Consider the following 25040-nt stretch of genomic DNA (forward strand, 5'->3'; position numbering starts at 1 on the left):
GCGGTCCCATCATTTTTGTCCATGCCATTTTCATTTGTTTTATTATTTACAATATTATGTTGAATAAAAAATCAAAAGCAACGTCTGATTTCTATTAAATATGGAATAAACAATGGTGGATGCCAATTACTTTTGTCAGTTTCAAGTTATTTCAGAGAAAATTGTGCATTCTTCGTTTTTTGTGGAGGGGTACCAACAAATTTGAGCACGTCTGTAACTGTGGATCGGAATCAGGAGTGTCTCAGAGGCGATGGTTACAGTTCTTTCTTGTATAAAGAGACCCGGCCAAGGAGATTTAAAAACAAACCCTAAATGTGAAACAACAGGGCTGCTTTGGATGGACTGGAGCCCAAATTAAAACTGCCATCAGCTCTCAGAGCACAGTCTTCAGCTGCTTCATTTAATAATCTTGTAAAACTTGAAGATTAAGAGAATGCTGCACTTATCCCTCTGCAATAAATTAAACTATAGACCAATGTCTGTGCTGTCAGCAGAGGCCACTTACTGAAAGTATAAAAGGTTATCTTTATCATTCCAATCTCCTCAAAGCAGAACAATCACTTTTCATACCCAATATTCTGCTGCAGAAGCACTGCTTAAACTGACAATATTTTAATAGTGTTGGTAAAAGGTGAAATGACCGAAGTAAAAGTTATTGATTAACTAAATCAAAGATTTTTTAAATTGAACTATAAGCTGTGGATACTGCTTGTAGCTTACTTTAATAGAGCATAGTTGACTGTTGTTACGACCATCAAGTAAGGGGTATTAGTGAGTCCATTACTATTTACAATTTATATGATTATGGGGTTCATTCTCCTATTGCTCTGTGGCGCTGTGCTGTGCATCTGCTAACTGACTTTTGGCTTCTCTGTATTTGCTTGCTATTAGGGATGTGCAGAGTAAGGAATTCCAACGAGTATCATCTGTACTGAGAATGGCAATTTGATCGAGCAAAGCCTCTTACTCATACTTCTGGTTTTAGTCCAACCCACTGGGTAAAAACACTTATTAGGACATCTACACAATCTAAATCACTGTCAAATAATGCAAACACTGCCTGGTCACTTTCTGAGTGCTGGAAATATGTTTTTACAGCATGTCAATGTAAACATTGTAAAACTAACGACTTCTAGCTTTTAGATTTTTGCTTTGAATACATTCTCAAAGTTCACATTTTGAAAACAAATGCAGGTAAATAATTAGCCATTTATTTTATATAAGCAAATTTATAAAATAAACTCAAGAATAGAACTAGAATACAGATTTACAATATTGGGTAATTAAAAGTAAAAAAAGATGTAACTGCATTTGTGTACCTTTTAAACCCTTAATCAGCCTTTAACCAATCAGGGATGCATTCTCATGTCCACAAAAAATAAGTCATTTACATTGACCAAATATGGCAATATATACAACAGCCAAGTACAAATTAGCTTCCTTAAAAAACTAATCCCAGAATCCTCCTGGAAAATGATAGTGATGCATGATCATGAGTTTGCTGGTAATATCTCATCTTATAGGATATAAACTCCTGCAGGGAGCCAGGCTCTATACTGACATTCTGCATGCTGAATACTAAAAGATACAGCAGTCTCATAAAAAATACAGTGTTCAAAGACTGGTCCATTTTTGTAATTTGCCAAACAGGTACAGGTAAAAAATACAAACTAAGCACAGCTAAAACAGGGTCAGTTATATTTAGACGCACAAATCAATGTAATCTCGAGGCTGCTTTTGTCTAAGCGTTCCTGATACAGTGGGTGAAGGTGTTATTTGTTCAAATGACAGTAGTAGGTGGCTATGCCTCCCTTCATTCACCAGCAATGGTGTATGAAATTGAAAATGATGGTAAATCTCTTTAAATCCAGTCTGCTAAAAATCCCTAGAATGGAAGCAGCTAGTATAGCCCACCCCTTCAGGACCTTCTTTACTGTCAGTACCCAACCAGCTGCTTCCCCTGATGACTGACATGATGTGCTACCAGTAAGATGCTTGTCTGTGCTGAAGTGTAACAGATTTCCAGGAGGCGAAAGCAGGTGATCTTTCATAAATCTAGAGTAGTACCCGATACATTGATTTCAAATAAACATGGTTACAGTATCAATGCTCAGCAATTTATAAGAAATAATATTAATTCCTACCAATCCAAATTGATCCGTAATGCTTTTTTTTTTTTTAACACTATAGGTAGTTACACAAAAAATACCATGTAGCTGGCTCCAAACTATATTTGACTGTATATATTCTGTTAAGCTTCTTTTGTCAAAGTCACGTGCGATTGTGATTAATTATTGCAGGATTAGTAAAATAAGTTGACGTCAACTGGGTATTCACAAATGAGAAAAGCTGTCCCAGGTCAGTTGATTTCAATGGTGTTTTACATGTTTGAAACAACAATCCGATGTGCCCTTACTGATTTCCACTGGCTCTTCACTTAAATGTTTGCAGGAATGGGACGTATAAACATGATTGTAAAGTCATGAACAAATAGTAAGTTTTACTGTATAGTACTTAACGCATGCATAAAGGCCATTACACATCAGGTCCAATCTGTGATTTCTCATCCGTTATCCATTATACTGAATGTCAAGGTCATTGTACACCAGCTATGTTAATGTACTTGAACATTCAGAACATCAGGTACAGTGCCTGCTGCAGTGATAAAGATATAGCACTCATTGTGTGGAGCAGATGCCATAAGCACAAAATAACTAGGTTCACCCAATACTGATTAAGCTATTTTGGAGCAACTGCAGTGAAGAATTGGTTACTGGTGAGAATTTTTCATTAAATTCATAAGAAAAGATAGGATGTCATAGGCAGTATGGATGGTTTACAGTTGAAATAAAAATAAAAAGTGATTATTAAAATTGAATAATTGATTAAATATACAAGGAGTCAAATAAATTGAAGTCAATGTCAAATGTTGTAGCTCCCAGCACCTCTATGACCACAGTCTCACTGCCCCCGTGTTTGTGCAGGCAGGCTAGCAATGCCATCCATCTCAACAGCAGGGCTAGACATTCTTTCCACCACATGACGGAGTTCACCCGGTCCCTGTAACATTCACCCCCACCACTAATTATTAATCACAGCTTTCATGAACATGACATATACTGTATCAACAGGATGTACAGAATAATATAGAATAGCAATTAGTAATACAATGTTTCATCACAATTCCATAAGCAATTCTCCAGATATATGCAAACATGTAAGTGTGACATACAGAATTTGATATACACTGAAGCACAAAAGAAACGCAACACTCGGGTCTAATGGATTTAATCAAATATTTTAAACATAGATATATAAACAAAATCACAGAAACTGTGAACAAAAATACACATCAAAGAATCATAAGTTTTCAGTATGAAACGTGACACACTGTCAAAATGAAAACATTACAAAGTTAGTATCGGGTATGACCTCCCTGAGCATTAACACAATCCTGGCAGTGTTGACGCATAGATCTGATCAGCCTCTGGATAGACTGCTGTGGGATGTTCCGCCACTCTTCCTGTGCAGCTGCAGCCAGCCGGCAAAGGTTGGCTGGTCGCAGTTGTCTCCTGTGGATGGCACTGGCGATTTGGTCCCACAGATGTTCTATTGGACTCGGTCAGGAGTAAGAGCTGGCCATGGCAAGACCTTGACATTGTTTTCTTGAAGTCGTGCAATTGTAATCCTAGCACTGTATGGTCTTGCATTGTCCTGCTGGAAAATCGACACTTCCAGATTGGCTTGCAGGAACGGAAAAGCTGTTGCCTCAAGGACAGCGTCAATGTATCACTGAGCAGTAAGGTTGCCCTCAATCTGTACCAAAGGCGTTCTTGTGTTAAAGGAGATTCCTCCCCACATCATTACACTTCCACCGCCCCACCAGTCCTGGGCCAGTGTGGTGACCCTCTGCCTTCCAGGGCATGGCCTGTCCCTCACAGAGCCAGTTTCCTGGTTTCTCTGGACTAGTCTGCTGATTGTTGAAGCAGAACATCTCATTCTCCAGGCAACTTCTCACACAGACAGCCTGCCTTCAATCATGCCGATAGCAACCAGGCGATCTTCATTACTCAAGCGGGGCATGGTTGTATCTTTCACTGTTCTTGCATTAATTAAAATCATGTCTTTTCGAATGGCCATTTATACAGATTATTAATAAGCAATTTTAACTCAACTCAAATACCAAACACTGAGCACATTGTGTTTTTATGAAATCAAATGACTTGAGCTCAGTATTTTGTTATCCCAAGGAACAATACTACTCAAACAATCAACAAACCTATCTGCTCACTATTTAAAATGTAAAAGGGTAAAAGTATATTCTTACATTAAATACTGCAAAGCAACCACTACAATATAGAACTATTTATGTAAAAATTTGAGTGTCCCCCCGTACAACACTGTTGTTTATATATTTCGCTCTGAAACTGTTTTTTTTTTTTGTCTTATCCATGGTTCACTGTAGAATCCTTTGAATCATAGGCTACAGTTGGTAAAGTGGTTACAATACAAATTACAGTATAATCTCAAACATCATGGAAGAGGAGTTTCCATAACGCAGAAAATAGGAAGTGGGCCTCTGAAATTGTATACAAGATATTAGCAGTTGAAGATGCTGCTGGGGAGGAGAGTTCTCTGAGATATTAGCAGTTGAAGGTGCTGCTGGGGAGGAGAGTTCTCTGAGATATTAGTTGAAGGTGCTGGGTGGAGAGTATTCTGGACAGTGAAACTCTGATCTTCATTCACAGAATAAAAGTCTTTTCTCCTAAAAGTCATTTTTCTTTTGTCAAACGAATCATAAATGAAAACTCATGAACAAGAAAACTCTTGTAGGTCGTACATAGCATAGCGTTTCATAACACAGGGAATAATACAAATAAATGCAGTGTGTTCCTGAAGACCTTAAATCTCTGGGGGGAGGAAGTCCTTGTGTTCATGTTATATACATGTAAATGTTTCAAACATCAATGCTGACTCAATGGCAACACCATTAAAATGATTCAGTGTAATACTGACATTTTGACTGCTATATTTGTACTTGTACACTATGTGATTGTTAATGTTGTTTTACTCAGTCAATCTGAACCTGGTAAAAGGTCTTTCAGAGGGAAATTGATTTATTGCCAAAAGTGTTCCCTGTTAGGCAATGTTCAGAAGAGTCCACAGTGTGTGTGTGATGCTGGCTAATGTCTGACCCCGTCAAGCAATGTAGGGCTACTGAATTTCCATTCTGGGGAACAGCAAATTCCATTTTTCAAAAAAGACCAATTCTGTTTTTTCCCCACTATTTATCAATTTATTGGTAATTAAACATAACATTTAAACATAAATATAATGTTGATAGTTGAAAAGTAAATTAATAAATATAACCACATTTTAATTTTTTTTTTAATTAAAGCCAATATTTTCAAACAGACTCTTATTGCTGTAATAGTAAGTAAAGCACCTGAAGACACTTACATGTCAAAATGCTTACAAACTTCACTTGGCTCATTGCTGGCATTAAAATAAGCAGGAAAACGTAATTATATTTAGAGCTTCTGATTTTCGGTTTTAACCGGTAAACGAGAAATGAAATCGGTGTATAGCCAATAAAACACAGGATAAACAGTGTACTCAATTCACGTTATCCACCACTTTCCCATAAAAAAAACAAAAAAAAAAACTACCTTCCCCAGTGCAGTTGGGCAATGTCCCTCCTTCCTGACTTGTATCTATCATTGATTCGTTCTGAATAATTTAAACCCACCCCAACTACTGAGTGGCAGCACATTCCTACATTTCTATTGGAGACTCCACTTGCGAGATTTAAAACAAGATTACAATTAGGAAAGGAGGCTTGTTTGCAGGATTTAAAACTGTATTACAGTTAAGTCGCCCTGGATAAGGGCGTCAGCTAAGAAATAAATAATAATAAATAAATAATAATAATAAAGATACAGAGGATTTAAAACAGAACTGCAAATTGTGGCCACATTTTAAAAAAATGCAGACACACAAAAACCTCAGAATGTGTCCGTGACCATAAGGATTTAGTTGTGGAAGACTGCAAAGGAAAGAAGGTACAACTTAAGTGTGCAAGTATACTGTCAAGTTACATATTTTGACAGAAAAAAACAGCTAGAATTTCTTAAAGTAACCGAAAACAGTAATTTCATACAGTATATAAAAAGCGAAAGCCCAGAAAAAAATGATTTACATAAAATTTGAAAAAAGCTCAAAATAAGCACCGAAAAATGAAATCAATAAAACCGAAAAACAGAAGTTCTAATTATATTACAACCGTTAAGAAAACAAATGTCCAGCACTGTTGTGAGAATCATATTTACAGTCTTCCACTTACACTGTAGCTGTTTAGCTTATTGCTAGCATTATATATGACATATGAAACACTTATATGAAATATGAAACGCATTGATAAAAAGGCTAGTGTTTCTCCGAAGAGGTACGTACTGTAGTTAGTGTTTCCTGTATGACACGATTAGACTTTTAAATTTTAAAGTTTGTGTTGTATGCAGGGCTCCACAGTGACTAAAATGGTCGCCAATGTGACTAAAAACTTTTTGGCAACTGTTTTTTTTCAGTTGGCAAACAAAACATGCTGCCTCTCCCTTTAAAAATACTTTCAAGTTTTATGAATGCGTCAAATTGTTGGTACTGTAAACAAATACAAATAAAAATCAAGCCTGCACATCGCATGTTTGAGAAAGACCCTAACAATCACCAAGGACTGAAAGTCCTGACGTTGTAAAACATGTACACCACAGTAGAACATTAAACACAGTAACTCAAGTTTCCTGCAGTAGGACATAACCTTTTGCTCTACTGAAGCAAATGCTGAAAAAACAATTAGGGAATTAAAAATGAAATTGTGGTTTACTTGATTGAAGAAAGTTTTGGAAATATATATGCATATGGCAGTGATACAGCATGCACGGAGATCATTGTGTCATTAGCTGCACAAATTAACCATTTAGCAAAAGGAGGCAAGACAACAGCACAAACAAGTAAGTTACTGTTTTAGTATTTTAAGCAGTTGATTATAGTAACTAACTTACTCCTAAACTGGCACCCACCAATTGAATATGATCTCAATTTTTGCAAGACACTAGTAAGCATGACAGTTTTTATCAAAATGTTTCTTTAGCTAAACTTAGTTTCTTTCAGAACTGAATATAAAATTGAGTGGAGTAATGGAACGGATGGCAAGGATTTGACCCACATCCTCAGGTCACAGAAAGACAGGCTCGCACAGAGGACCCGGACACTAAAACAGGATGTCCCAGCAGGGCTACCCCAGGTAAACTGATACAGCCTATTGGAGTAACTGCATGTACCACACAGACCCCGAATATAGTCTTGTGTTTGAGAGCTTAGAGTTTGATTCCAAATGTTTTTTCAGTAAGTGCTACCGATAACAGATTCCTGACTGGTCATTACAGCCAGCTCCAAATATAACCCTGAGCTAAACGAGACTCAGACGCATTCATGTGTATCATACAGTTTAATAATAGCAACATAAAAACACTCTAATAAAGTGAAAGAGCTCACGTCCCAAAATAAACATGTTCTTTTTAAACTATTTATTCCCAGTCCCCTGTGTTTCCTTGCCAGCTGTGTATTCAATAGCTGTGCAGAACTCAGATTGGCATCGCAGTGTCTGGGGGTGCAGGACACGGACTCCGCTATACTGGGGAGACCCCTCCCTCAGCGTGGTCCCGGCTCAGGGTAGATCATCCGAAATGTCAGGTTTATCCGAGGGCCCCTGTCGTGGTATTCTTTGGGCACCCGGTGCTGAAAACACATGAGTCATGTTAGGAGAAGAGATCTCAGGGGGTAGTATCTTAGTGAATTTTTTTATTCCAAAAACACCCAGAGTGTAAATGATGACAGACCCGTGCTGTGTAGCTTGATGTCTTGTTCAGTGTGGCTCACTGGTGGACTGTTCTTGTTTCTACAGACCTACTTTGTATTCTCTTATAAACTGGAGAGCAACAAAGCTGCTACTATTAAACCTAAACAGCTTCAGTAATCAGTTACTGTATTTATAAAAACAATTATACAACCATACAGCACACACCATCCTCAGAAGGCCTAACTAGTGAGCTGGCTAGAATGCATTCAATGAATGTTGCACATTTGCAGTAAAAAGCAGCACATGCTATATATAGCTAATGTATTTTTTCCAGCTCTCCTACATACTAGATTATAGAAAGCTCTCAATTTGAATTTCTTACTTTCAGGTGGTCTATAACTGTTTCACTTTCTAGGATATTTCACTTTAACAGTATCTTCAGGGTCAAAGCATGTCACTGACTACAGATCATGTCATTCATCAGGGCAAGCAGCTGGCTGATTCAAGACAGGAAGGAAAGAGTTAAAGGGGTGGGGACAATCTCATGCGCTAGGTGAGAAGACCAAGGAAGTGCAAGACTACCAGAGAGGTATCCAAACAGAGCTTTCTTAACCTAGTATGGGATCCACGTGCACAGCAGGTATGAATATTGGACATCAACAGCTGCAACCCATTTACAATGTTAGCTCTGTGTTTCTTATGAGAATCTAGGGTGACAATCTGAAGCAAGAGATGTTCTAACCCCATATATAAAACATGGAATTGGCTTTAACCTGTGAATAACCTTTGCATGTCAGACTGCTTTGAAATAGGACAATCTCCCAGCTTCATGTGTGGGTCAATGTAGGCCATTGTATTGGAAAGTTAGGTGTGCATGTGCTACATAGTGCTAACTACTGAAGAGAAGCAGAAACTGTATTCTCTGTGAGAGGATAGTCATGCTCACCTGCCAGTCCTCCTGCACTGCCCCCTCCATAAGCAACAGCGTCCCATGAGAAAGAGGGACTCGGATCCTCTCTGCGTACGTGTAGTCTCCGTCTTCTTCCTGCCAGGGATACAAGGGCTGGGTGAGGGTCACACAGGTAACGGACTCCACATTGAGGACTCATCAAGGACAGCTAATACTAGAGCAGTTTCACAAATCACTATTTCAACACAGAATTCTCATCATGCCCTCAAATTGAGAAATACACATACATGCCCGTGGCAAACCCTTCGAGGAGCTCCACAAACACCATCTCATTGCTGGAAGTGTCCATGTGTGCATTTCAGAAAAGCACAGCTCGAAATTATTTCAGAAATGGATACATAGATAGTTGTACATGGTCCAATCTGCTTTGTGACCTTGGTGAAGACATGTTTAGATTCCTGTGGTCAAACATTATGCCAATGAATCTGCTAGCTGTGTTCATCTTTCACTATATACTTACAAAAGCACCAATATTTTATCATTATTTTAATGCATTTCGTGGTCATTAATACAGAAGCACAATTACAGTTCTGCTTTTCCAATGCAAACACTGATTTGTTTAGACTCAGTTGCATCAATCAGTGACATCAAGACTGTGGCCCTACATTCCAGGTTATCCCACATGTGCTGTGCTCCTCCAACACGCTGGAGTCAAATTAGAAGAACAGACTTGCAATATCACTGACAAGAACAGGAGTTTAGATAACATGATATATCTTATGCAACTTCTCTGTTGAACTAGTATGAAGTATACAGTGGAAATGAAGCATTCGGTCTGCCAGTCTGTCTGTCCGTCTGCCACTGTGTGCCAGTGTCCATCTCCCTGTGTGTTCCAGTGTCTGTCTGTCTGCCAGTGCCTCTATCTGTATGTGTCTCTCTGTGTGCCAGTATATCTCTCTGTGCCACCGTCTCTGTGTCTGTGCGTGCCAGTGTCTCTGTCTGTATGTCCGCATGTGAGTGATGGGTGTCTCTCTGTTTGTCTGTGTGTCTGCATGTGAGTGATGGGTGTCTCTCTCTCTCTCTCTCTCTCTCTCTCTCTGTCTGTCTGTATGTCCGCATGTGACTGAAGGGCGTCTCTCTCTGCCTGTCTCACTGCAGCAGGCTGCTTGCGCATCTCGAAATTGCGGGTGTCCCCGAGGCTGAGGGAGCCGATAGTGGGCCGTGGCCGCAGGGAGGGCTCAGAGTCACTGTGCCAGGCGATGCTGTCCTTGCCGTCCCGGTACAGGTTACACAGCAGAGAGTTGAAGGAGTGTCCTGATGCCAGCTCCATACGTTGCCGCAGCTCTGCCAACACAGGGTGCCACTGGCAGGAGAGAGAACCAGGAAATAACACTGCAGCATTATACCAGACAATACAAAGAGAGAGTCAGAGAAGAGGAAGGAAGGGTTTATTTTTACTCAAAAATAGACCTAAATGTCAATCCTTCATGAACCACTAAGAAAGTGGATATTTTCTAAACATTTCATAAATAAAACTATTTTTTTATAAACTGCAATTTGTTGTAAGAATATCTTTTGCTTAACATTAGTATCTTCAGTTTAGTTTAATCACTTTGCGCCCACAGGGTGTGCACAGGTACATCTCAATAGTGCAGCACTAAGAGAGAGACCTAAGTAAAGTCTGGTTTTGTTTAATATTAGTAGGAACTGGGACTTGATTTAAAGCAGTAATAACTGTGTACTGTAGCTCATACTGGTGCAGTGTGAGCGTGTGGGCTGGTGCCTGTGTGTTGCATGGTGCAGTGGGAGCGTGTGGCTGGTACCTGTGTGGTGTAGGGTGCAGTGGGAGCGTGTGGCTGGTGCCTGTGTGTTGCAGGATGCAGTGCGAGTGTGTGGCTGGTACCAGTGCAGTGGGAGCGTGTGGCTGGTGCCTGTGTGTTGCAGGGTGCAGTGGGAGCATGTGGGCTGGTACCTGTGTGTTGCAAGGTGCAGTGGGTGCGTGTGGGCTGGTACCTGTGTGTTGCAGGGTGCAGTGTGAGTAAAGTCTGGTTTTGTTTAATATTAGTAGGAACTGGGACATGATTTAAAGCAGTAATAACTGTGTACTGTAGCTCATACTGGTGCAGTGCGAGTGTGTGGGCTGGTGCCTGTGTGTTGCATGGTGCAGTGGGAGCGTGTGGCTGGTACCTGTGTGGTGTAGAGTGCAGTGGGTGCGTGTGGGCTGGTACCTGTGTGTTGCAGGGTGCAGTGTGAGTGTGTGGCTGGTACCTGTGCAGTGGGAGCGTGTGGCTGGTGCCTGTGTGTTGCAGGGTGCAGTGGGAGCGTGTGGGCTGGTACCTGTGTGTTGCAGGGTGCAGTGGGAGCATGTGGCTGCTGCCTGTGTGTTGCAGGGTGCAGTGGGAGCGTGTGGCTGGTGCCTGTGTGTTGCAGGGTGCAGTGTGAGCGTGTAGGCTGGTGCCTGTGTGTTGCAGGGTGCAGTGGGAGCATGTGGCTGCTGCCTGTGTGTTGCAGGGTGCAGTGTGAGCATGTGGCTGGTACCTGTGCAGTGGGAGCGTGTGGCTGGTGCCTGTGTGTTGCAGGGTGCAGTGGGAGTGTGTGGGCTGGTACCTGTGTGTTGCAGGGTGCAGTGTGAGCGTGTAGGCTGGTGCCTGTGTGTTGCAGGGTGCAGTGGGAGCATGTGGCTGCTGCCTGTGTGTTGCAGGGTGCAGTGGGAGCGTGTGGCTGGTACCTGTGTGTTGCAGGGTGCAGTGGGAGCATGTGGCTGGTACCTGTGTGTTGCAGGGTGCAGTGGGAGCATGTGGCTGGTACCTGTGTGTTGGCCTGCAGGGTGGAGTGGGAGTAGGTGTAGGGCAGCTCTCCAAACCAGCAGGTCAGCCTGGGCTCCTCATAGGACTCTCCTGAAACACAGAGGAGGGAGCTCTTAGCATTTGTTCTTCTGTCTTTACAGAAAATAGCTCACTCACACTTTTTTTTGTATTTTAGGTGACAGCTATTTACAGGCTTGCTCGCTCAGCTATCTCATTCACTGACCTACATTGCTACATGTAAATGCAGTGTGCATACACAATCAAACAATTTACAGATACTCAGATTTGTATTTTCAGTGCACGAGATACTGCAGTTTTTTTATGGAAATAAAGGAAGTGCCTAATCAAATGTGTTTATACATCCATTTCCAAAGTTTCACTGACTTTATTCAAATTCACGATTTCCATAACCTCTGTGACAAAATCGTAGCCTTAGTCACTGTTCATGCTTTGCCAGGGTTCCATACACGATTATGTGATAGGAACAGATTTCGGTATAGACTGGGATACATTTTATTCCGCTTTGGATATGACCTCCAGGCTCTCATTACTCCTCAGTTAAGGAATAAACACTGTATTCCATAGCAGCCTGTAACGTATCTGTGGTTTTAGTACCCAGCACACAAGCAGGAGGAAAGAGAGCTGTGACACATGATAAAAACATATAAAATACACCATTATACATACAAACTTTAAAAATGAAACAAAAGAAACCAAAACAATGGGGAAATACGTTTCTAAAGGGTGACCATCCTTTCTAACTATCAGGGGAAAACATTGCGAGGACGTACGCAGGGTTAAGTAAATCTTGTTCTCTCCTGTACAGCTTGTTGTGCCAGAGCCATGCTGTTCAAACTGGGAATGTGCCAAACAGAACAACATTCTTTCCCCAAATAAGGAGATTTCATGGAGACCTTTAAGATTTTACTGATTGATAAACATATTTGGAGAGAGGGTCGGTCACTGAGTAGAACTCCAGGGACTCTAGATTAAGAAACGATGGACATAATAATAAATGTACTAATGAGTCTCTGGTTTGTCTTGCTCTCTGGCTGAGGGAGACTGCGCTAGACTGGGTCCCTGAGTGTTCGCTTGCCTGTGTGGATATACAGTACCACAAGGGACTTTACGACAGCCCTATATATATGCAAGATAATAATCTGTTGGCCCAAAAGATGAAAACAAGATACTGGGAATGGATTCTGCTTAAAGGGGGAATAACAAAAATAAAAACACATTTAACAACATTATTCTAACTTCCCACTTGCAGAAAATGGTTTTGAAAAGACAGTTCATTTACACTTTGAACTGGGTGACGCCCATTTATTCTGCACTGTGCCTCGGTTAGGAAGGCACCGTCCTCCAGAGAACATGATGCCACAGAAAACAGCATATTAACAGGGATACAAATCACTTAGGAATGTTTCACAGCAGCATGGATGACATCACCTTGTAAATATACAGTGATGCCTCCACAAGTCACACCCATCCTTGTAAATATACAGTGATGCCTCCACAAATCGCACCCATAGTGCCATCCCTTCACTGGCTACCAGTTTACCAAAGATATTAAAGATTATCCTCCCAACGTACACAGCTAGGAGAAGTCAAGCTCCTCTCTACATCTCCCACCTGTTAACACCTTACCTGCCCCTTTGCTCCCTTCGGTACTTACAGACCTGTACATGAGACGTACACAGGGTGAGCGCTTTCAGTTGCTATGCTCCAAGGCTCTCGAATGCTCATTTATTTCACCAGATTTTCTCAACAATTTAGAATGTCCAATTATATTCCCCATTGCAGTCCCAATTCCTCACCCACCTCAGTAGAACTGAAGGTCAGTGGGCGTCCTCCGATCCCACAACCAAGCCAACTGTCTCTTTACACCCAGGAACTTAAGAGCGGATGCCAGCTACTGGCCTCTGAAGGACAAAGGCCAGCCCTGCAGGTGTCCACCTGAGCTCACCAGGCATCTGGCCAGTAGGGTCCGCTGTAGCACGATAAGGAGAAACAGTCCCTGCCGGTTTTGCCTTCCTAACCCGCAGGAGTGCCAGAGCCAATGCAACGCTCCCTGTGGACCAGCAACTTCACACAGCCAGGATGCAAACCTTGTCTTTCCCGGCTGAGCTGTTTCATTCAGTGTAAAGGAGAGAGTGTGTGTACCGTGCTGCAGGGTTGATGTGTTTCAGTGTGAAGGAGAGTGTGTACCGTGCTGCAGGGTTGATGTGTTTCCGTGTGAAGGAGAGGGTGTGTACCGTGGTGCAGGGTTGATGTGTTTCCGTGTGAAGGAGAGGGTGTGTACCGTGGTGCAGGGTTGATGTGTTTCAGTGTGAAGGAGAGTGTGTACCGTGCTGCAGGGTTGATGTGTTTCAGTGTGAAGGAGAGTGTGTACCGTGCTGCAGGGTTGATGTGTTTCAGTGTGAAGGGCAGAGTGTGTACCGTGCTGCAGGGTTGATGTGTTTCAGTGTGAAGGGCAGAGTGTGTACCGTGCTGCAGGGTTGATGTGTTTCAGTGTGAAGGAGAGAGTGTGTACCATGCAGCAGGTTTGATTTCTGCTTCCAGGGGAGATCTGCTAAGAGCTGTGCAAACATCCAGTCCGCCTCGCTGACAGGGAGGAAAGAGGGAATGAGACGCAGCCTAAAAAGGAGAGAAGAGGAAATATTATATAGGTCATCTGTCTGTAATACTTTGTAATTCACAAGAGAAGTCAACACTGAAGAACTGTTTATGTAAACCAAGATCATCCTTTTTAATAAAGTGAATTCATACAAATCTACTTCTGTGTCTCTATTGAATCTATTTTGAAGTCAGCGCAAAGTTTTAGCTTTATAAAACTTGGAAGAAACTGCTCCAATAGTTATTTATGCTTTTTAATGTTGAAGAAAAAATAAAATCCAATTTTGCACGAGGTACCATCTTGTTCCTTTTGTTACAATATTTCCTTTGTGGAATTATCTTTTTTGGCCTTCCCTGGATGCTGTGTCAAAACAGAAACATTGTTCCATTGTCTTAATCATTTGGTTTGTTTTATATAAGCATTAACAGATAAACACTTTATCTATGAATCTCTCTCAATAAATAAGTAAATAAATGTGGAGGACTATAAATTAATAAATTACTATATGAGGCTGTCCAAAGTACTGGTCCTTTTTGTGAACAAAAATGAAGCAGCCAAGGGACATATTCTAAGGGGAATGTCACAGGGATGTGCACTGAATTAAATAACACTTTGCCTGAAAACATGTGTTTCATATACACTACCGGTCAAAAGTTTTAGAACACCTCAATTTTTCCAGTTTTTATTGAAATTTACGCAGTTTAATGTCTCAATGTACTCTGAAATTAAAGCATAGAACAAATAAACAATTGGAGATAAAAAAATCATGGAATCGTTTTGTTTAACAAAATTTAATCTAAATTTTTGACTCAAAGTAGCCACCTTTTGCAGATATAACAGCCGAACACACTCGTGGCATTCTTTCTACAATGGAAATCAAATATTGTTCGGAAAGTTCTTCCCAACACTGTTGCAGAAGTTCCCACAAATGTGTTGCACTTGTAGGTTGCTTTGCTTTAACCCTTCTGTCCAGTTCATCCCAAACCAGCTCGATGGGGTTTAAGTCTGGAGACTGTGCTGGCCATTCCATGATTTGAAGCCTACCGTCTTGTTCTTTTCTTCTAAGGTAGTTCTGACATAGCCTGGAGGTATGTTTTGGGTCATTATCTTGCTGTAGGATGAACCCCTGACCAACTAGGCGTATACCAGAGGGTATTGCATGGCGCTGCAAAATGCTGTGGTAGCAGTTTTGGTTCAGGGTGCCACTCACTCTGTGCAAGTCGCCGACTCTGGATCCAGCAAAAGAGCCCCAGACCATCACGCTTCCTCCTCCATGTTTGACAGTTGGTGTCACACACCGAGGAACCATCCATTCGCCTACTCGACGGCGTACAAAAACCCTGCGTGATGAACCGAAGATTTCAAATTTTGATTCATCGGTCCATAAGACCTTCTTCCAGTCTTCAGTAGTCCACTGGCGGTGCTTCATGGCCCAGGCAAGCCTCTTTTTCTTATTTTGCCATCTTAGCAATGGCTTTCTTACTGCCACTCGACCTGTCAAACCTGCAGCTCGAAGTCTTCTCTTCACAGCTGAAACGGAGACTTGCTTACTTCGACCAGTGTTAAGCTGTGCTTGAAGCTGTTGTCCTGTGAGCCGCCTATCACGCAAGCTGTTGACTCTCAGAAACTTGTCTTCCGATTCTGTTGTGGCTTTGGGTCTGCCAGACCTCTTCCTGTCAGAGTTTCCTCCAGTTTCCAAGTGCTTTTTGATGGTGTAGGAAACTGTACTCACTGACACCTTGGCTTTCTTTGCAATTTCTCTAAAGGAAAGACCTACACTTTTAAGGGTTATAATGGTCTGTCTGTCTTCCTTTGTTAATTGCCTTTTTCTCGCCATTATGAGAGCAATATACTACTTCCTGCAGTACAATACTGTCCAAATAATGCTTAAGAGGGTGTAGTAACACAGTCTGTTCCAACACTGCTTTTATACAGACAGAGGGTTTGTAAGTAATCAACAAAAGTTGGGACACCTGTAGGAATTGTTAGCATCAACTTTCAAGGCTTAATTTACATCCATTGCTGCACAACAGCTGTAAGCTGTTAACCCATTACTTGTTCCCTGAAAAAGGCCTTTTTGTATAACTCTGAAATGTACATTATTTTTCAGTTTTTGGTAACCTAAACTTTTTTTTTTAACCTCTGGCAGTTTACCGCTTACCTTTGTACCATTTCAGGTTATTCACTGGACTTGAACTGCTTAAATTTCAATAAAAACTGAAAAAATGGGGGTGTTCTAAAACTTTTGACCGGTAGTGTATATTAGCTAATACTTTAAACTCAGCACAGAAACCAGGACCAGAGGACACAGTTGAAAATGAAGTGGCGATAGAGACTATTTTTGGGATCGATCAACTTGTATCAATCAATCAATATTTTGTATATAGCACCTTTCAGGATTAATCATCTCAAAGCGCTGTACAAGTTTAAAATTATATATATATATATATATATATATATATATATATATACAGACGTGCTCAAATTTGTTGGTACCCTTACAGCTCATTGAAATAATGCTTCATTCCTCCTGAAAAGTGATGAAATTTAAAGCTATTTTATCATGTATACTTGCATGCCTTTGGTATGTCATAGAATAAAGCAAAGAAGCTGTGAAAAGAGATGAATTATTGCTTATTCTACAAAGATATTCTAAAATGGCCTGGACACATTTGTTGGTACCCCTTAGAAAAGATAATAAATAATTGGATTATAGTGATATTTCAAACTAATTAGTTTCTTTAATTAGTATCACACATGTCTCCAATCTTGTAATCAGTCATTCAGCCTATTTAAATGGAGAAAAGTAGTCACTGTGCTGTTTGGTATCATTGTGTGCACCACACTGAACATGGACCAGAGAAAGCAAAGGAGAGAGTTGTCTGAGGAGATCAGAAAGAAAATAATAGACAAGCATGGTAAAGGTAAAGGCTACAAGACCATCTCCAAGCAGCTTGATGTTCCTGTGACAACAGTTGCAAATATTATTAAGAAGTTTAAGGTCCATGGAACTGTAGCCAACCTCCCTGGGCGCGGCCGCAAGAGGAAAATCGACCCCAGATTGAACAGAAGGATAGTGAGAATGGTAGAAAAAGAACCAAGGATAACTGCCAAAGAGATACAAGCTGAACTCCAAGGTGAAGGTACGTCAGTTTCTGATCGCACCATCCGTCGCTTTTTGAGTGAAAGTGGGCTCCATGGAAGAAGACCCAGGAGGAAAGAAAAACATAAAAAAGCCAGACTGGAATTTGCTAAAATGCATATTGACAAGCCACAATCCTCCTGGGAGAATGTCCTTTGGACAGATGAGTCAAAACTAGAGCTTTTTGGCAAGTCACATCAGCTCTATGTTCACAGACGAAAAAATGAAGCTTTCAAAGAAAAGAACACCATACCTACAGTGAAACATGGAGGAGGCTCGGTTATGTTTTGGGGCTGCTTTGCTGCGCCTGGCACAGGGTGCCTTGAATCTCAAGACTATCAAGGCATTCTGGAGCGAAACGTACTGCCCAGTGTCAGAAAGCTCTGTCTCAGTCGCAGGTCATGGGTCCTCCAACAGGATAATGACCCAAAACACACAGCTAAAAGCACCCAAGAATGGATAAGAACAAAACATTGGACTATTCTGAAGTGGCCTTCTATGAGTCCTGATCTGAATCCTATCGAACATCTATGGAAAGAGCTGAAACTTGCAGCCTGGAGAAGGCACCCATCAAACCTGAGATAGCTGGAGCAGTTTGCTCAGGAAGAGTGGGCCAAACTACCTGTTAACAGGTGCAGAAGTCTCATTGAGAGCTACAGAAAATGTTTGATTGCAGTGATTGCCTCTAAAGGTTGTGCAACAAAATATTAGGTTAGCGGTCCCATCATTTTTGTCCATGCCATTTTCATTTGTTTTCTTATTTACAATATTATGTTGAATAAAAAATCAAAAGCAAAGTCTGATTTCTATTAAATATGGAATAAACAATGGTGGATGCCAATTACTTTTGTCAGTTTCAAGTTATTTCAGAGAAAATTGTGCATTCTTCGTTTTTTGTGGAGGGGTACCAACAAATTTGAGCACGTCTGTATATATATATATATATATATATATATTTTTTTTTTTTTTACAGTACACCCTCGCTATAACACCATTCATTATAACAAACCTGGCCCCTGGACCCCAAATTAAAAAAAAAAATTAAAAGATACTATAAACATCTATATTGATCGTTTGAAAAAATTAGTAACGCAGGCATACCTCTGTCGTGAATATAGATTGTCAAAAAGTGCTCTGTTTTTTGGCTTGTTCAGCAACCATGCGGAAAAGTAAAATTGATTAAAGAAAAAAAACTTGAGGATCTGATGAACTTTTCATGTCGGGTTGATTTGGAATAAAAGCTCAGTTTGTGATTCTTGCATGCTGGATTAAGATTTGCTGCACTTTGAAACGATTCATGTTAGATTGATTTTGAATAAAAGTTCAGCTTCAATTCGGGATTTTTGTTTTTTGTACTGCGTTTTAATTCTTTAACAAATAGGATAAAGCAAAGGCAGAATACTGCATACATGAGACAAACAGGTGCATGTAATTCTACTTTTATTCAAAATCACATCTCATACCCTTACTCCAACAGTTTATCATTCATTTGTATTGTCCTTTCGCTATAACAAACCCCTCGATATAACAAACAAAAGGCTTGGACCCAAACAGGTTTGTTATAGCAAGGTTGTACTGTATATATACCAAAAGTAATATACATACATTCAATATAAAACAATAAATGAAATAAAAACAGTGAATACAATATGATGAGTACTGGTAGGCCAAATTGCCTCCTCTCATTGGTAATTGTGATGCACTGCACCTCACACTGTAGCACCATGTTATTGTGATACACTGCACCTCACACTGTAGCACCATGTTATTGTGATGCACTGCACCTCACACTGTAGCACCATGTTATTGTGATGCACTGCACCTCACACTGTAGCACCATGTTATTGTGATGCACTGCACCTCACACTGTAGCACCATGTTATTGTGATGCACTGCACCTCACACTGTAGCACCATGTTATTATGATGCACTGCATCTCACACTGTAGCACCATGTTATTGTGAAGCCTGCACCTTATAATAAATAATGGTGCTATATCGGTGTGGTGGCTCATACTGAAGCCTCCTTGATGAAGTGTTCATATAAACGACGACGTCTCTTACCTGGACACTCCTGAGGGGCCCTGACTGATCTCGAACTCTCCTTCCTTCCTGTACAAACACACAGCTGACTTTAGCACTCAGGCTGGTTTTGCACACAGGCAGATTTGTTTTATTCCTCACAGAAAAGTTGCCTTTGCAAATGTATACATGTTGTCAGATACCATTACCCTTACTGTTTATACATATTGAGTGCCTGTACACTAAGGCTAACATATAAAAACATTTTAGTAAATACTGTCATCCATGTAATGATGCTGATGAAGGCGTTTTAAGTTTTAATATCCAGTTTTATAGAGAATACTATAGCTAGGTTCAGCTTCCCCTCCATTATGCACCAAGTGCTAATACATCTTCCCTTCTTGTTAGAGTTTGCTACAGCGTATATTTATTTGTAGTCAATACCGTTTTCACACTGGCTCTTTAGAGCAGTGAGCACTGAAGCAGGACTTGCAACTTAATACACCTTAAGTGCAACCTACTACAGGACTAGCTAATGCACCTTCTGAGGCAGTTTTGAGCCTGCATTAATTATACCAGAGTCATTTTACCCTGCATTGGCATGTGTAAACAAGGTGTACTTTCCGCCCGCTGTGTGTTATTGTTTTCTGTTACACATTGATATCCTGTCACTTAAAAAAAGGCTTAATGCAAAAGCTTGTTTTAACGGTGTCTTTATTACAGCGGCCACAGACCCGCACTTACAACTGCATTGTCAAATTTTCTAAATTTTCTTTAAATTCTCAAATTAATAAATCGATACCCGGGTAGTAAAACAAGACCCGGGTAGCGTCAGGTAATTTAAAACACGACGGGTACCCCTGCCGACCTCACACACACACACACACACACACACACACACACACACACACACACACACACACACACACACACACACACGGTTAATCAAACTTTATTTAAACAGGAAATCAATTATTTTGGCACCACTACTGTATATTGCACTCTGAAATAATGTGTAATGTATGAAAAACAGAGCGGATACTCACTCCATGATCACCACCTCTGGCACTTTCCTTTTCACCTGCAGAAGCGAGAGAGCAGGGTTACACTATTAGCAGCAGCTCAGAGGTGAGAGAGCAGGGTTACACGGTCAGCAGCAGCTCAGAGAAAGAACCATGTGAAGATAATAAAGGCAAAGAAAATGTATTTTAAAACATTAGGGACTACACATTTCTGAACAAATATGTTAGGAACATACATCCCTCACCACTGATGTAAATGCAAAGCTAGATCTTTCTATCATGTGTATATTCAGGCAGGGATGCAATCAGCAACCAGTTCCCCAACTGAATATCAGACCAGTAATAAATAGACAATAATCCATGCAATGAGAACACTTTCTAATTCAAAAGCAAGAGAACAAAAAACGTAGACTTCTTGAAAGCCTTAAAATACAACTGAACACATGCATGTGCCAGCAATACATACATGAGGCTGGAAGGGGCATCAGGACGATTCATTGTTCAATAAAAGCAATGGAGATCAATAATGGATTAGCAGTTGCCTTTTTACATGCAAGTGTCACCCTACAAGTCCAGTTTGGGTTGATGGTTAAAGAGAGACGATCGGCCTGGAAACCAGCACAGGTCGGCCACTGTTCTTCAGTCGTTCATTTTAACAAGAATAAACAGTGTGCATTTTTCATTTAAAAATATAATTTATAAGGGAGTTCATTTTTTAGTTCTGTTATAGACTCCCGTATTATGGAGCGTGTCTCCCTCTGGTGGAGAAAGTATTGAACAGTACCTCTTATTTTACCTGTGTGGGCTGCTGAAACTCAAACGTCCTCTCCGCTCCACCCCAGGCACTGCCGACCGCACAGGGCAGGCTAGCTCTCCCACCACTTCCAGTAGCTGCATGTGGACAAATACAAACAGAGTTTAAAAGTCACAGAACAGGTAGCTGAACTCAGATTTCATTGTCACTTTATTGGGGAGTAAGACTCTTCAGACAATCCGTGGGTCAAATCAGGTAAGGCTGACTACAGAAATCCTCTATCAGCAAGAGACCAGCATACCTGCTGATTGAAATCCGACATCAGCATGTGTACAGCGTACCTGCTGGCAGGCCGGGGGCTGGCTTCCTGGCTGGCCCAGCCCAGGAGCCCTGGATTCTCACCCGCTGTCTCTTATCTGCCATGATGCTGTTAGCTGGAATACAAACAGACATGACATACAACAGCAATGTTTAAATCCTGCATGGACCATGAACAGGGACATTACATCAAGGATCCAGCAAGCTAATGAAAAAGGCTTTCCTGCCTTTCACCTCCAGCCTGGGTTCAAATCAAGCTCACTAACAAAACACTTTCAACTTGATCTCAATGTAACCAAGCCCTATTTTGACCACGCAATCTGTCACACCTGTCAGTCTGTGTTCAGGTCAGGACTGAGGGGGAACTGTCAGAATATTTGCCTGCCTGTAGTAGCGCTGTGCATCCGTTTTGCAGGAGAACTCATTTCACACAAATAAAAAAAGATCTTCCAAAAATTAGAACAAATGAGTCAAAGGTTTGGTATACATTTTCTTTTACCGCTAGAGGCATAACACTATGTAACACAATTTTTGTTCCTGGGTAGTAAGTGTTATTTCCTAATTGCTTATGCCTCAAAAGTATAGAAAATGGCTATTATTCCCCACAAACTTTGCTTTTGTGACCAGGAGAGTGATATTTTGAAATTTACCTATTTCCAATGAGAAAACGGGCGAATTTGTGTCTTTCGTTCACATAGTCAGAAAAAAACAACATATGAATCCAAATTAACATGTATTTATACTAAAGTAATACAAAAATGACTACAAAAGATTTAGAAGTGAGTAGTTTTTCGAGATTTACGATTATACTGTAAATCACTTTCACGAATCAGCCCCCAAATGTAGTCTCCCATCATGTTCTCGTTATACTGTCCTTGGTAGCAACGTTCAAAGTCCAGTATATCCTGGTGGAAGCGCTCGCCTTGCTCCTCCGAGTACGCTCCCATGTTCTCCTTGAATTTATCAAGATGAGCATCAAGGATATGGACTTTGAGGGACATCCTACAGCCCATTGTGCCGTAGTTCTTCACCAGAGTCTCAACCAGCTCCACATAGTTTTCGGCCTTGTGATTGCCCAGGAAGCCCCGAACCACTGCGACAAAGCTGTTCCAAGCCGCTTTCTCCTTACTAGTGAGCTTCTTGGGGAATTCATTGCACTCCAGGATCGTCTTTATCTGTGGTCCGACAAAGACACCGGCTTTGACCTTTGCCTCAGACAGCTTAGGGAAGAAGTCCTGAAGGTACTTGAAGGCTGCCGACTCCTTATCTAGAGCTCTGACAAATTGTTTCATAAGGCCCAATTTGATGTGCAGTGGTGGCATCAGCACCTTCCGGGGGTCCACCAGTGGCTCCCACTTGACGTTGTTCCTCCCCACAGAGAACTCGGTCCGCTTGGAAGGGTCCACCATGCAGAAGTAGCAGTTGCTTGAGTGGTCAGTGGGTTCCCGCCAAATTCTTGGGATAGCGAACTTCATGGCTCTCTTTTCCCCTCTGTACCATCCTACAAAGATACATTTATTTCACCCATGACTAATATGCAAGAGATTCTCGCAACATTTTTCATATATATTTTTTCAATAACATTGAAAATTGTAAAACATTTTAAAATTAAAAACTTTTACAATTTTAAAAATTTTAACAAATTTTATAACATAAAATTCCGAGCAACAATTGTCCATCTTACCTTCCAGAGTTTTTTTGCAGTGCTCGCAGGTGAAATGAGGTGCCCAGGGTTTGTCTTGATCCCCGACAGGCATGCCGAAATATGCCTTGTAGGCCTCACACATCTTAGCAGATGCTTCCACAGAGTACTTTTTCGCTCTTGTCTTGATAAATTGGCCGCAGACATAGCGAAATGCGTCTGCCGGATGCTTGCAGCCTCTTGATGCCATCTCAGAAAAATGCAGATATGTATCCACTTAGGCAGCTGGAACTAAACTGAACTGGTGGGCTTAAGGCCCCTGTATTTATACTACTATTTATATTACTAGAAAGTTCTAGAAAATTCTAGAAGTTACTCCAAGTTTACTCAGCACTGAATCTATCTGGAATGTTCTGGAAAATAGGTAAATTTCAAAATATCACTGTCCTGGTCACAAAAGCAAAGTTTGTGGGGAATAATAGCCATTTTCTATACTTTTGAGGCATAAGCAATTAGGAAATAACACTTACTACCCAGGAACGAAAAAAAAAAAAAAAAACTCTGTTACACGGTGTAATTTACAATAGAGCATGGATTGAGATTGAAGTGCCGTATAAACCTACAAGACATTCAGAATGACAGTTAATCAAGTTTCATACATAACTGAGATAGGAGCAAACCATTTCCAAAGAGCTTGGAGTAGAAGGCATGGTCTAATGATTCAGGCGCTTCATGTTTTATTGTTGTGTTTATCGCAGTGCAAGTATCAAACGTAGGCTAGCAAATTACATGAGTGGCGCACAGCACAGTTTCAAAGCGTGGCATTGTACCTGTTAATTTTAAGTAAATTTCTATCTACTGCTGTGTAAAATTTTACAAAACCGTTTATACAGAAATAACAATATTTTATTAGTATTATTGCCAACGGAGTACACACCCTCATCATCATTCAAAAAGGCACCGTGTAATATACGTGACTTATTAGTATAAACCAAGTATAGACTATAAAGATTATGTTAAATATAAATAACGCTAAAACTTACTGATCTTTTAATCTAACTTGGTGGTATTCTTACCGTGTCGCAGTCAACACCGTCCCACCAGTACAGCGAAAACTCGACCAACTTGAGAAAGGTTCCCACCCTCAGAAGGCTTGATCAAGTGACGTGTATGAGGCTGCTGAGTTTAATGGAAAAACACAGCTAATGGGAGGACATTACTTAATTCCTCGGTCTTCCTAAGTCTTTTTTTCACAGCTTTGGCTACACTCGCCATGGACAAAGGGGTCTGCCTAATTAATTAATTAATTAATTAATTAATTAATTAATTATAATAGGATGACAACTGCCAGTCCGTTTTAAGCCTTCACAATTGTGTAGATTCTTTTTTCAATACCAGCTGTACATATACAGTATGATTTCCACAGCTCTGTCTAGATTTTGTCTAGATTCTACTTTTTTGTTACTAATTAAAAAAAAGACACGTGTTACTTGTTAAATAAGCTAAACTGTTATAAAATTCCATAAGAACCAGACAAGTATTAAAAATACGAGTATCGGTGGAATTTCAATGAAGTTAGTAAAATGCTACTAGAGTAGTAAAAAATAATACAAAAAAGCTCTCAAATTGAATCTGAAACTGAAGTACCTTCAGAACAGATGGAGCCTTTTTTTCTTTAGTAAATGCAGGCAGGTGCATAGCATAGTTTACCAGGGGAAGTAACATCTAAAACTGAGAACTTTAATAAACTCAATTGGATTCTGTCCTGGGGCACACAATGCTCTAGCAATCAGACCAAAGACTGTCTCATGAACAGAACATTTAGAATAAAGGAATGATATAGCGGCACCTTATTCAATGTATGAAGATGTGATATCTACAAAGAGAGATACCTAACGATGAGTCTATAGGACCCTGTTAGTACTAATGAAGGCTACAGGATGGGTGCTGAA

At 40.6% G+C, this 25040-nt stretch overlaps 1 protein-coding gene across 6 annotated transcripts; it reads right to left on the reverse strand.

The window, feature by feature from the left end:
• Positions 1-3272: 3272 nt before the first annotated feature.
• Positions 3273-24312, reverse strand: LOC117432411 (alpha-ketoglutarate-dependent dioxygenase alkB homolog 3). Of its 6 annotated transcripts, XM_059002453.1 has the most exons (10): positions 23131-23522; positions 21470-21562; positions 21171-21265; positions 20399-20433; positions 19395-19442; positions 14106-14209; positions 11574-11662; positions 9919-10128; positions 8802-8900; positions 3273-7794 (listed from the first exon to the last, which is right to left on the reverse strand). In XM_059002453.1, exons 1-10 carry the CDS (start codon positions 23336-23338, stop codon positions 7708-7710), a joined length of 1068 nt encoding a protein of 355 aa, XP_058858436.1. In that variant the 5' UTR covers positions 23339-23522; the 3' UTR covers positions 3273-7707. The 6 variants fall into 6 exon arrangements, with proteins under 6 accessions (XP_058858436.1, XP_058858438.1, XP_058858439.1 ...); XM_059002455.1 differs by lacking the exons at positions 3273-7794; positions 8802-8900; positions 23131-23522 and adding an exon at positions 24165-24312 and having other exon boundaries at positions 9297-10128; XM_059002456.1 differs by lacking the exons at positions 3273-7794; positions 8802-8900; positions 23131-23522 and adding an exon at positions 24132-24312 and having other exon boundaries at positions 9297-10128.
• Between the last annotated feature and the right edge of the window lie 728 nt (positions 24313-25040).

Source organism: Acipenser ruthenus, chromosome 27, assembly GCF_902713425.1.
Source record: "Acipenser ruthenus chromosome 27, fAciRut3.2 maternal haplotype, whole genome shotgun sequence".
Lineage (NCBI taxonomy): Eukaryota > Metazoa > Chordata > Actinopteri > Acipenseriformes > Acipenseridae > Acipenser > Acipenser ruthenus.

Bases quoted from the DNA above. Each gene is read 5' to 3' on its own strand.
- LOC117432411 (XM_059002452.1), bottom strand. From the start codon at position 23,338: ATGGCATCAAGAGGCTGCAAGCATCCGGCAGACGCATTTCGCTATGTC. The intron at 21,266-21,469 runs GTACGCTGTACA...GTCCACATGCAG, and splicing joins AGCCCCCGGCCTGCCAGCAG to CTACTGGAAGTGGTGGGAGA. The intron at 14,210-19,394 runs GTAAGAGACGTC...TCTCCTTTTTAG, and splicing joins GGCCCCTCAGGAGTGTCCAG to GCTGCGTCTCATTCCCTCTT.